Source organism: Martes martes (genome assembly GCF_963455335.1).
Source record: "Martes martes genome assembly, chromosome: 11".
In the NCBI taxonomy this organism is placed as follows: Eukaryota; Metazoa; Chordata; class Mammalia; order Carnivora; family Mustelidae; genus Martes; species Martes martes.
The window spans coordinates 30,219,551-30,233,027 of NC_137899.1; the positions used below are offsets into that span (position 1 = coordinate 30,219,551).

The following is a 13,477-nucleotide window of genomic DNA, read 5'->3' on the forward strand; positions in this document are numbered from 1 at the left end:
CCCGACTGGATTTATATCCTAAGGGTTAGGCAGCAGTTCAGAGGTGTTACATTATTTATATCTAGTGCTCCTTATTTTGAAGGATCACATACTCATGTATAATATCAATCAACTAACTGACCCATTACTGAAATGTGACCAGATAGTAAGAGATTATACTCTGAAATACCACCTCCATAGTTTTTGGATACCCCCTAAAAGGTCCACTGAATTCCAGAGGGTAAAGAGTAAGTGGGGGCGGCTTACAGTGGACTGATGGGGCTGCACACTTCTGCTCCACCAGTCCTCTGCTTTTACTGAGGCACCTGCGGTAGGCGTTTGCTGCTTCAGGTTACATCTCTCGTGTGATCTTTCAGCTGATTTTGCTAGCTAGCTAAACTGCACAAGTGAGAACATTCTATTTTCAGGTAACTATACACTGTCTTTGTATAAAAGCACAACAATGAGCATTTCAGCCAGTGCCATTAAATGAAAAGGTTAAGAAAAACCAAAGGGAAATTTGGTGGTAGTTTCCAGTCCAGTGTACACACAGAGACTAGCAGTTCTATTCCCACATCAAATGACACAACCCATAAAATCAATTACAGAGAGATGGAATGAAAAAAAAACAAGAAGGATGTAATGGAGATAAGTCTAATCACAGTATCATGCATAGCATTTAGATGCATTAGAGAATTTTGGTATGCTCTGACTACAAGCTAATGAAATACTGAAAGAAGGTATCTCTGAAAATACCCTAATACTGAACTACTGAGAACAAGTACCCTAATAATGAGGTATAAAAGGCTAATGTCAGGTGTAGCAGAATGGTAACTCGCCAAAACTAGCAGCTTATCTGCTTGTCTGCCTAAGAAAAACAATCCATTCATTATGTTCTTCTTCTGACATCTTTCTTTGTCCATAATTCATCACACCAAATTTTGATATATTTGATCAAACTTCTTAGAAATATGCATTTTGATACATACCACGATACTCCTTCCCAATTCAAATAATCAGTGTCAATGCTAGGTACTCTATTTCAAATTCTTACAAATTTAATGTCAATGTGTCTCTTAAACTTATGTTATCTACTGGAGAGTGCTACAGGAAAACAATATAAATGAAAAAAGCATTTCATAGATTTTTAACTATCCTAAAAGTAAGAAATTTCTATAGTCAATATAACTGATGATTGTCCAATAAAACAACAAAAAAAAAAGGTCAATCATGTCGTATGCGATTGAGGCTTCCTGTTTTGTTTCTCCCTCTGGTAAAGATTACACCTATGCCTCAAAAATACAGGTTTCTGTTCATTCTACAATAGGGACAGTATGAAAGCTCACATAATTGAAAAATGGTTCTTACGGAATTCTTGTTATGCAACTGTTCTCTGTCTCAATGATTAGTGATAATAAATACTTCTTTCTGAAAATGTATTCCAAATTACTTTTAGGTCAGCAGTCACCTTCTCTCTACATGCAGGTTTTGTTTGTTTGTTTGTTTGTTTATAGGAAGAATCACCAAACCTATTCACAACTGGCTTTTACTGGTCCTGATGCAAAAGCTATCTTTTGATAATTTATTTATGACCAAATGCTGCTTTCCAAGACATAGCTGCAGAATAAAATATTTAAGCACTTTCTGACAGACAGAAATTCAGTGAAGCAATATGAATTTACATTAAAAGACTAGATGCTAGTGAATAGTATCTTATTACTTTAATCAACATAAATCAGTTTACAAGGATTGCTAATAAACTCTGAATATATTTTTGCTGGACATAAAAGAAATTCTAATAACTCAACTAAAAAGCTAATTTATATCACTCGTTAGTCATTCTAATTACATGGTGATGACTCTGTTATCCTGGGTAAGAAATCATTTTGCTTCTTTCCCCCTCCCCTCATCCCCATTATGGACAACACAGAACCATAATCAACTCCACTTCTGTTTCTGAAGCCCTTCTCCCACATCCTTGCTTCCCCAAGTGCATAAATCGGTATTTAAATACCTAACTGCTAACTTGGGGGATTCAGCCCCTCAAGGCAATTTACAACCTGCGTCCTGCCCTCTTCTGTCGTGTCTGCTAGAGAATGAACTTCTCATTAATACAACCTAATATTTACAAGACAAAAATAACATCTCTAAGTTGGCATGCGGTTTTGCACTATTCTCAGGTGCGGTTAAGTACTGACATGTTAATTAGAGGTACTTAGAATCTTAGGTCAGTTTTGCAATCATTTTTTTCAGCTGCATTTTCAGGGTCTGTGAAGAACAGAGATCTGTGTTAAAGGACTTTAATTTCTACCTCTCTCTTTTTTTTAAATGAAAGGATCTAAAGAGGTGACCTACCTTTATGTGACAGACGTAAGCGGGGGTGAGTGGTATCAGCCGTGTGCCCTCCTATCCAGAGCTCCAGTAAGTAACCCCACAGGAGCCAGGTGACAAGGTTCGCAGCTGATGCCATGCTGCCGTGCTCCGTGTTCCGTGCTCCCGGGGCTCACCGGGCGCCCCTCCGATCCTCACTTTAAGGTGGGTCTTAGTTTTACTTAGGACTCCCCTCCAGGGGCAGCGCGTTGAGAGGCTTTGTCAGAAATCAAACGCGTTGTCATCAGAAAGCACAGTCCCAAAGTGCCATTTGTCAGGCTGTATTCGGAATATGTAAAACCTTTCTTCCCTGAGGACAGTTGTTTATAAGCCGGGAGCAAGAGGACATTCCAAGGAGTGAGCCTTCAGAGCCTTGTCCTGTCCAGAGCTCTCTTCAGCAACTATGCGGATAGACTCAGGAGGAAATTGTATTTCTTTCTTTTTTTTTTTTTTTTTAAGTCACTTCGGCAAGCGCTTCATTCAGAAAAGGGAAAAAAAACAAAAACAAACCCAGAGCACACGCACTGCCTTCCCCGTGGAGCTCTTTTCTCTTCTGACTCCCTGAAGCCTCTCGGGTCAGTCTTTGCACTGACTTGCCAAACAGCTAGTTTTAATTCACCTTTCACCTTGCTAATTAAAAACAAGAAGTGCCATTCCCTCTAGGAGTTGCAGGATCCACCCAGCAGGGATGCTGTTCTGTCAGCGAGCTGTGTTTACAGGGAAAGTTCAGGCAGGGTTGAGCTGTTTCTAGGAAGTGTTTCTGGTCCACGTGCCCTGCTCCCACCCGCCCTCCCAGTATTACTGGCCCCACGTCACTCAGCGCAGGAGACAAGTCCATGCTTTGATGGGGAGGGCGGATCAGGAGGGAGAATGATCTATATAATAGGCTGATTACTGAGGTTTATACAACAGAAGAGGATGGAGCCTCAGGAAGGCGCTTTTAAATGCTCACTCACCAAGATTAACCCTTGAATAAATGCAAATTCATTTTAAATAATCTATTTGCCACCATCCAGCACCCACAGTGGGTTTTTTTGTTTGTTTGTTTCCACTGAAATTGTATTTTTTTTTTCACATTTATGGGTTTTTTTAAATTGATTACATCTTAGAAATGTTTTTTTCAACTCTCGGAAGGAATGTATTTTCAAGAGCCTGATTTAAAAAAAAGTCACCTGTGATTGTTTCATAAATGTGTTAATACTAAAAACGTATTTTACTTAAGCAAATTTTCAAACCAATTTAAAGCAAATCCTTCTTTTTTTTTTTTTTCCTTAAAGCTAGTCATAAATTTCAGCCCAAGTTTAAGAATACATTTTGAAGTAGTTTTCTCCCACATAAGGCACCTATGGAAAAGTTGAGGTTCTCTATCTGACTGATTCCAGCAAAGCAGGTATTAGAAGAGTCAGGATGTGAAATTCTCCCACTATGCACTTTCAGAGTTTATTTTCCAAGACACTATGTTTGTGTAAATAAGCTTAACACAACAGGTCAACTTTACAATCTACTTTCCATCAATCTCAAAAACTAAACCAAACACTCTGTAGCTGTTGGCATGGAAATGGATGTCACTATTTTAAGATACCAATAAACTTGAATAGGTAGGGGATTTGATAGTCAAGAGTTAAATGGTAAACAAATGATTTCAGCTGTTAACTTTTCTTACTGTTTTTAAATGGTACTGTTAAGGGCACTTCTTGAGAATTATATGTTTAAAATCGTATGATTCTAACAAAAAGATAGCACAGGTTATCCTGATATTTTGCATTTTATATATAAGCAAATGTAGAGCCATGCATTATGTATCCATCTTCCTAAGCATGATACGTTCTATTACAGGCAGAGTATATTTTAGTAAAATGTAAATGTCACTGGATATTATAAATAATTAGATTTCCAAGGTCTACAAAAGATAACAAACTCTAAACATTATTTAACAGTGGAGCAACATGAAGTATTTAGAGACTTTTAACCTGGGGTGGTCTCTGTAGGCGCTTGCATATTTTAAAAGCCAGTCTGATGAGCTACAGACCTAAAGGTTGCTCTAAGTGTGATATAATGTACCTTTGGAATCCTCTTTTGCTCTCTTCCAGAAATGAAGTAACTACAAAGTAAATAGCAGCTTTTATATGTGTTATCTAATGGTAGGATTCCAGGAAAAGTAAATGTTGGGCATATAACTTTTATTACAAATATATGGCCTGGCTCATACAACTGAAATTCCACTTAAGATGGTACAGTGCTTGCTCTAACTCTATTATGGACCTGAGGATTCATTAGGATTATTCATTTAGGATACGGAATCCATATTCATTAGGATACAAAATTCAACCATTACTGTCCATGAGACAATGAATGTTACGGATGTCGGTTACCTGCATACAAACTACATACTGAGATTCATCTTCGGTGTTCCGTGTCATCCTTCAGGTTCGATTACGGCACATTGAAGTACACGCCAGAATAATGAGCTTGTTGGGTTTCTCAAAATGTGTTTTGGTTTATCCTTCAGTTATCCATGCCTTTGCTTATTCCCTTTAATTCCTCCATATGTCCTTCTACCTTCCTCTCTAGTCTATAACCTAAAGATGATGCCAAAAGAAAAAAAAAATTATTGGGGCGCCTGGGTGGCTCAGTGGGTTAAAGCCTCTGCCTTCGGCTCAGGTCATGATCTCAGGGTCCTGGGATCAAGCCCCACATCCGGCTCTCTGCTCAGCAGGGAGCCTGCTTCCTCCTCTCTCTCTTCCTGCCTCACTGCCTACTTGTGATCTCTGTCTGTCAAATAAATAAATAAAATCTTAAAAAAAAAATTATCAAAAATTCTAAAATATCCAAACTACGCGAAGCCACAGCTGCCCTCATGCGGTTTCAGCCACTATGGATGGAATGATCAATAGTCTCTGAGACCAAATCGGTCATTTGCATCATAAAATAAAACAAGAAGGACCCTCAGGAGCAGGGTCACCACATAATGTATCATCTAAACAAGGTATGTTTTAAGAGTAAAAGAGTCTTCTATTAATAACCACATATAAGCCAAGAATATTATAGACAAATCAGGACATCATGACATGTTAACCTTCATGGAAGAAATTTCTAGGTACCCCTGGGGAACATGGAAATAGAAAACAAACAAACAGACAAAAAAACAAACCGAGAAAAAACTGACCTGCCACCAATGTTGAAGAACTGAAGAGCTCTGGGACTAGCGACAGCACCTACTGGTATTATTATATTTGATTTCAGAGGAGCTAGACTGCCAATTTGAACAGCATTAGACAACACGGAAAACCAGGTAAGAAGGGAAATGGCAATTTTTTTTTTTAGATTTCTTTATTTTAGAGAGAGAAGAGAGTGCACATGAGTGGGGGGATGGGCAGAGGGAGAGAATCTTCCAGCAGACTCCCCACTGAGCTAGGAGCCCAACACAGGGCTCAGTCTCATCACCCAGGAGATCACGACCTGAGCCAGAAGTCAGTCAGATGCTTAACCAACTGAGCTACCCAGGCGCAAATGTCAATTCTGAAGGTATTGCTTGCCAGGTCAAATGTTGCATTCCAAAATCTTAACCATTTGTTGCTGGGTCACACCATGGTAGTGAGGGAAAAAAACGGGGTGGGGGGAATGGAGTACTCATCGGGATTCCCAGGCTTCCCTATGGTGGATTCTGTCACTGGTTTTCCGATTAATAGCAGAAGAGCAACTGGCCTCTGAAATAATCCTTCCCAGTATGTGGTCCCAGACAATCTGCTGCTGAATCACAATGGGTATTTGCTAAATATGCCCCACCTGATATTCCCCGCATGCCTAAAGTTACACATACTAAAACCTGAGTTTCACAGTGGTTCCTTTAGGTCAGTCTTGTTAAAACATTAGACATCCGTTCACTATTCTCACCACTTTTAATGTAATAACATAGTATACAATTAAAATTTATATAAAATGAGGGGCGCCTGGCTGGCTCAGTGGGTTAAAGCCTCTGCCTTTGGCTGGGGTCATGATCCCAGGGTCTTGGGATCGAGCCCCACGCCGGGCTCTCTGCTCTGCAGGGAGCCTGCTTCCTTCTCTCTCTCTCTCTGCCTGCCTCTCTGCCTGCTTGTGATCTCGGTCTGTCAAATAAATAAATAAAATATTTTTAAAAATTATATAAAATGAAATCATTACCTCATAGGCTTGATGTGCTACAGATATTTTTCAAAGACGTGAAAACCAACAAAAATTTTAAGAGTTTACCTCTGCATGACTTAAAGTGTTCTCACTTACTATGGGACGCAGCACTTACGAATGCTCCCAAGAATATCCATTCTTTCTTTCTTTCCTACCCAGGAAGACAGGCAGGAAAGAAATAGATGAGAGAGCTTATTATCCAGCCCCTTAGCAGTCACGTGACGCCATCTGACAAATTCTGACCACCAAATAAATGTGTCACGTCTGGGCCGAGGCAGCGAAATGCTCCCACACAATTCTGTCTCAAGTTTTTTTCTAGCAGAAAAGGAGAAGCAGCTTGCAGAAGAGGAGGAGGACTCACACTGAAATGGTGAAGTTGTTAAGACGGAAGCATCTTAGATCACTAAATCACCACCCTGGGGGCAGCTGGCCTGAAAGCTTCCCTGGACCCGCAGTACATTTTACATGAACAGGAACCGTCTGATTTGTCACAACAGCATGGCATAGCCTCTCGTAACTACATGCACACACTTTACCTGGGAAACATGCTCTGGGACAAACACAGCACATCAGTAAGTCACTAATATCGCCATTCCTTCCTAACTGTCACTAAGACTTACTTCATCAGAACATACTCAGAAGCCAGCAAGAGAGTGGAAACCGAGGGCTAAGAGATACAGAGAATCCCTACATCACTTTTAGAATAAAATGGGACATGCCCTTCATTTTCCCAACTGAACGCTGTACCCAAAAATGATGTCATAAGCAGTAAAGGGAGGTGAATAGATAGTAGTACATCTTAAGAACAATTCTGATTAAAACCATTAATACATCAAAGTATTGCAACAGCAATGATGATGATCCTTTCAGGAACTAAAGATAAACTTTCTCTCCGGTGGTCGTGGCATTTCAGGTTCACTAATCCTCCTTCGACTCTCGCTAACCCTGCTATCTGGAGCGTCTCAGATGTCCCACCAATAGGACCTACCACTGCTGCAGCTGCTGCCATCATTACCACCGGGCTTCCCACGCCAAGACTGCCGATGCACTTACTGGCTGCTCGGTGCAAAGGCCTTATACTATAGACATGGTGAGAGTTCCCGAAGTCTGGACTGGCCATTTCCCACATTCCGTGATTCACGTAGATGGGAAGAAACTGACAACTAACTTCCTTTTGTGTGTTATCAAGAGTGGTCCAAAGAATGGCATCCCATCCATAAGAACCATCGAGATACATTCCCATCACTTGCTGAAAGAGGTTTGCTTGACACCGTTCTTATGTCACCATTTAGAGAGCTAACAATTCAATAGAATGGTTTTTCATTTTTTTTCTATCTTGACCGGCAATTCTTAAAAAACAAAACAAATAAAAAGAAAACAAAAGGAAAACCTCAAAATTTGAGCAAAAACTATACTTTATAAAATTTTGAATTCTTTGTTTCTGACTTACACTAGGTTTATTCTAATTTTGTTTTAGGTCCTTGACAATGAAGAAAAGCAGGAAATGTTTTTCTTTCTTCAAGTATCAGCTTTAACTGACTTTAATCAAAGTGTAGTGATGCTTCTCATGCCCTCTTTATGGCAAAACAAAATTATTGTGTTATTAATTTGAAAATAATTTGTAGGTCCTGAGAGGTTTCCCTATACTCTTCCTTATGAGTCGTAGAGAATTCCTAAAATAATTTGTAGGTCCTAAGAGGTTTCCCTATACTCTTCCTTATGAGTCGTAGAGAATTCCTAAAAAAGGCAGAGTTCCAATCACTTGCTATAAAAAATGTAATAGAAACTTCCATAATACATTGTAATTTATTGGTTTATGTCTGTTGGAATAGATATTTGTGAGTTATTGGTGGCGCCAATGGTGAATTGTTAGTAATGTGTGACTCACGTCTGCAACATCTAGCTCTGCACTTCAAACTGATTCCATTAATGGAATAAAAATACTAATATAATGTAATGTAATATAATTTAATAATAAGGTTAATTTGTTGTGTTCCATATATGCTAGGCACCTTGTAAGGCATATTCATATATAATCCAATTTAACCCAGACAACAGCCCCATGCAATAGAAACCATTTTTATTGTCTTTACACATAAGAAGAATCTGGGACACAGATGCCAAGCAGCTTGCCTGAGGTGAAACACTGGTGAGTGACAGAATTGCCATTTTAAACCCATACTCTAGGGCCTGTGCTCCAACCGTTACATATGTCTTCTCGGAAAGTATTATTTAGATAAGACTGCACAGGGATCCTTCTGAACTACTATACTAACAGGAACTTACCTTTAATAAATTCTAACAGTGAGCTATATATATATAGTTTTAGAATAAAAACTCAAGGCAGTTGGTAATCCAGTTGACAACAGCCTCTGTGACTAAACCCACCAGATGAAACCCTCTGTCTGAGGTGGTGGCAGATGGCAGAACACACTCTGTTCTTCCCACTTCAGGTTAAGTGTCTACTTACCTACTTACAGGTTAAGTTTTAGCGATTTGTTTAGTTGACTTGATTTGGCCCTTGTAGGCTGTTAGCTTTGTCTTCTTACCTTGGTAATCACGCACACCTTGGAGCTAAACACAGTAGGCAAATGATTAAAAAATAAATCTGCAAGGGAACTAAGCAAATAGTTTTTCCCTAATTATCTTTATTCTATATTGATAGTTGTGTAATAAATAGGTATTTTTTAAATTGTCAGGCAACAACAGTTATTGGTGGAAATATATATACATATATGTGCATACACACACACACACACACACACACTTCTAGAAACAGTTACAGGAGAAGAAAGACGTTTCCAAGAAAGGATTTAAGGGTAATAAATCACTTAGGAATAGTTTCTGATGTTTATATGATTTTGCCCAAAAAAGTCCAACATTTTCAAACAGCATTACCACTAATGTACCTATACCAAAGACAACACTTTATACTCAGGCCACTTAAGAAATGAACTCAGGACAAGACCAATAATAAGTGCCACAAACTACAGTAAAGAAGTTATCCCTCCAACTGGCATCTTTAATCTCATTCTAGAATTTAAGACCACTTATATTTGTTGTCTTCCAGGCACGAAGTGATCTTATTTTTTCAAGGTCAGTTTCTGGATTATTTACTTAAAAAAAAAAAAAAATGGAGGGAAGGGAAAAGAAGGAGGGAGGAAAGTGACAGGAATAGTAACTCAATGTAATTTTAAAAAATATTTTCTTTATTCAAGTCTTGAGTCCTCTTTCGTTTTCTCTGCAAGCCGCACACACTGTTTTTGAGCTACCACTGCAAAGGCCAGAACCAAACCAGTTGACATGGAGTAATTTATTCAGTAAATACTTAAATGTGTGGGGAAAAAGAGGGAAAATACACTCTGTATGGCTTAAGAAATTTAGAGACCCAATAATTTCTGTTAATTATTTGAATAATTTCTTTCACTGTTCCCTTTGTCTTGAAAGGCCAATGTGTAAGCCTAAAGTGAAGAAAAACAGTTGTGTCCCATTATGAAAGAAGAAAAGGAAGGAATTAGATAAGGCCAGTGCAATTATCCATTAGTCAGCTGGCAAGAAACTGAGCAAGAAGGCCAAATATTTTATAATATTTTATAGTATCCTCAATTGTCATACAGTTGGCAAATGGATATAAAATTTTATATATCACATAAAGCTGCCATCAACTCAATGAATATACCTGTTTCACATTAAAATAAATGGAAACAAAACACTAACTTTAAAGTTGTGAAGAATCTGACAGAAAATCAAAATATTAAAAATAAATCAGATTTTGGCTATGAAAGTGAATTTTAGAGTTCAAAGGAATCACAATGACAAAAGAAAAAAACCTGGCAGAAGTCCTATGAAGTCTCTTTTCCAAGGATTTCCTTTCCTCAACACCATTCCAAATAACCATCTACAGAAGAAAGAAAATAATACATAGATAAAAACAAAAAGTGATATTGAACCCATTGGTGAGATCCCCAAGATGAAACAAGAATCTCTAAACTCATTATTTCCTGTCATCTTTTATTTAGCTTCACTATAATTTCTACAAATGACTTGGCAAAATTATTATTGTGCACAAGCCAAATTTTGCATAAGGCAAAATTTCAGGTATGGTGCCTTTTTATTTGAATCAGTTGTTTCACTACTGTGATTATTTTTGATGGGTAGTCTGAGCGGTAATTTTGCATTCCTGGGTAGTTTGGGCCCAGTACATAACACTAGCACCACGTGGAGGCCGAGACTGGGACTACAGGTTTTCATACATAAACGAAACCACAAACCTGCTCCTGCTCACAATTGGTTTCCTATTACAAAATAAAGAATGTGCTTGATCCAGTGATGTCACACTTCAAATTCCGAGCATGGCCACTATGCATGACCTATAAAATGGTTCTTGCCAGTTAAGGGAAAATAATTTAAATGTTCTTGGAGAACATTTAAGAACATTAAGATTTCTGTTCAGAAAACATTTCTTATGAAAAGGCTTTTGCATTTTGAAGAGATGACCATAAATGTTGTCAGAAACAAAGGGAATAAATAGGAAAATATGTCTTGTGAAAACATGTTGACTGAACTTTAGCAACTTCAGTTGAAAATGTGATAGTTTTTAGAACTAAATTTAATCATCCCTGATTTTATTATTGTATCTCATACCTAAAGCATCTCTAATATTACAATAACTCTGGGATAATAATATAATTGCACATAACTACATTTTCTTTATATAATTCTATGTGTATAATACATAATAAATTATGCAAAAGTAATAACAGAAAATATCTACTGTTCTGAACTCCAACCTCACTATACTTGCTGACCAAAACCAACAAAAAACAAAACTGTCCTTCCCAGAAAGAATATTTTTAATTGTATTAGATATGACTAAGAAATTAGAATGTTTCCAAGGATAAATTAGTGTATTGCAATAGCTATGCCTAAAATTAATTATGCCTAAAGCTAATTGCAGGAGAATTTTAATAAACTGCTTAATGATCTGAAGATGGACCACTTACCATTGTATGGAAAGGTATAAAAGTGGAATGTTAATAAAATCGCACACTTGGAATGAAATTTTAATAGCTAAGCATGAAAAGCTAATTGGTGCATCAAATTCCTACAATAAATCTGGTGCATCATATTCCTACAATAAATCTGATAAATTTTTTCCAGGACTAAAATACAAGAAATGACAATGTGTGTTACAAATAAAGATGAAAAGTGAATTAGGGATTCCCTGATTAATGTAGGTTTTAAAACAAAAAGTCTGCTTTAACAATTATTTTCAATGAAGTAATTTTTATGGCATTAAGAACATGACATATCGGGGCCGCCTGGGTGGCTCAGCTGGTTAAGTGTCTGACTTGGTTGCAGCTTAGATCAAGAGATCAAGCCATGTATTGGGCTCCACACTTGGAACGGAGTCTGCTTGGGATTCTTTCTCCTCCCCTTTCTCCCCCTCTGCCTTTCCACCTTCCCGAGTGTGCATGCACTCTCTCTCTCTCTCAAAGAAATAAATAAAATATTTTTTAAAAAATGATACATCATCTCTTTCTGATTACCTGATTAAAAATTATGCTACTTTGCTTAAATTCCCAGAATGCTGTCTTTAACTACAAAAATATTAATATCCATATAATAAGAGAACGATGTGAATGTAAGTTTCACCAATCTGAATAAGCAATCAAGTAAACTACATGTTTCTCTTGGAATTTTCTGTTATTTCTATTATTCAGTTCATAATTCCTTGCATCGAGTTAATTCTTTTCTAGAGGATTAAGTAATTCCTCTCTATTGGATAATCCCCAACCTCATAAAAAAATGTAGTAACATTTCCCATCATAAAAATAGATCTGGGGAGCCTGGGTGGCTCAATGGGTCAAGCCTCTGCCTGCAGCTCAGGGTCCTGGGATCGAGTCCCGCATCAGGCTCTCTGCTCAGCAGGGAGCCTACTTCCCCCTCTCTCTCTGCCTGCCTCTCTGCCTACGTGTGATCTCTGTCTGTCAAATAAATAAATAAAATCTTTTTTAAAAAATCTTTAAAAAATAATAAAAAAATAAATCTGTCCTTGCCCTCCCTCATCCTCCAGCTAGAGGCTGATTTCTGAGTTCCAATTTATAGGTAATTCTGTCAAAATATTATCTATAGTGTCTTTATGTGTTCACCTCTCATTTTCTCTAGAGTTCACTCTATAAATTAGAATTGGGTTTTGTGGCAGGTAATAGAAAACCCCAAATAAAAGTGGTTTAAATATGACAAATCTGACTTCTCTTATAAACACAGTCCAGGAATATGTCGAGGGCTGGTGTGGAACTACAATGAACTAACTAACTAATGAATAACAAACATGAGCATTTTTTATCTTCTTGCTTATCCATCCTCAGTAGGTGGCCTCCATTTCCGAGTCCAAGCTCCAGCCAACACATCCTCTTTGCAGCCAAAAAATAACTGGGAATTAATGAAGAACGATATACTCTCTGCATTTAAGGATACTTCCTAGAAACCCTCATATTCTTGACCTTTGAATTTTTGAGTCCCACAGGATTCAGACCTACGCCCTCATCTCCTCTCCATCTCTACCTACCTCCTATAGTGGATTTGCAATTTGAGGATCTGGCTAAGCGTGAACTACCTTCCCCAGAATTCCCTTTATTATCTCTTTCCAGTTAGGCTGGGCCAAACAGGAAACTCCTGGGAGATTTGAAGGGTATAAAAAACCAAAACCAAAACCAAACAAAAAAACCACCACCACCACCACCAACAAAAAAAACAGCAATCATTTTGTAACACAGATAGAGTCTTTTATTTGCAATCGCAACTACTCCACCTTCCCAGGGAACTCCTTTAGGTTTCTCTCTCCTAAGACATGTGTATGTGTTTCTGTAACTAAGGAGCTTGGCTTCTCCTCCACACCCACATCATGAAGGTCAGAAGCAACATGAGCTGACACTGAGTTCAGTCCTGTCTTTACTGGATT

At 38.0% G+C, this 13,477-nt stretch overlaps 1 protein-coding gene across 1 annotated transcript in view; it reads right to left on the reverse strand.

Annotated features, from left to right (window-relative positions):
• The window catches only part of SEMA3E (semaphorin 3E), a 246,736-nt gene extending 243,832 nt beyond the window's left edge, over positions 1-2,904 (reverse strand). The window contains exon 1 of the mRNA XM_080819075.1: positions 2,335-2,904. Within this exon, the coding sequence (XP_080675201.1) occupies positions 2,335-2,449 (115 nt within the window). The 5' untranslated portion in view covers positions 2,450-2,904. The remainder of the gene's footprint in view (positions 1-2,334) is intronic.
• Positions 2,905-13,477: the final 10,573 nt, after the last annotated feature.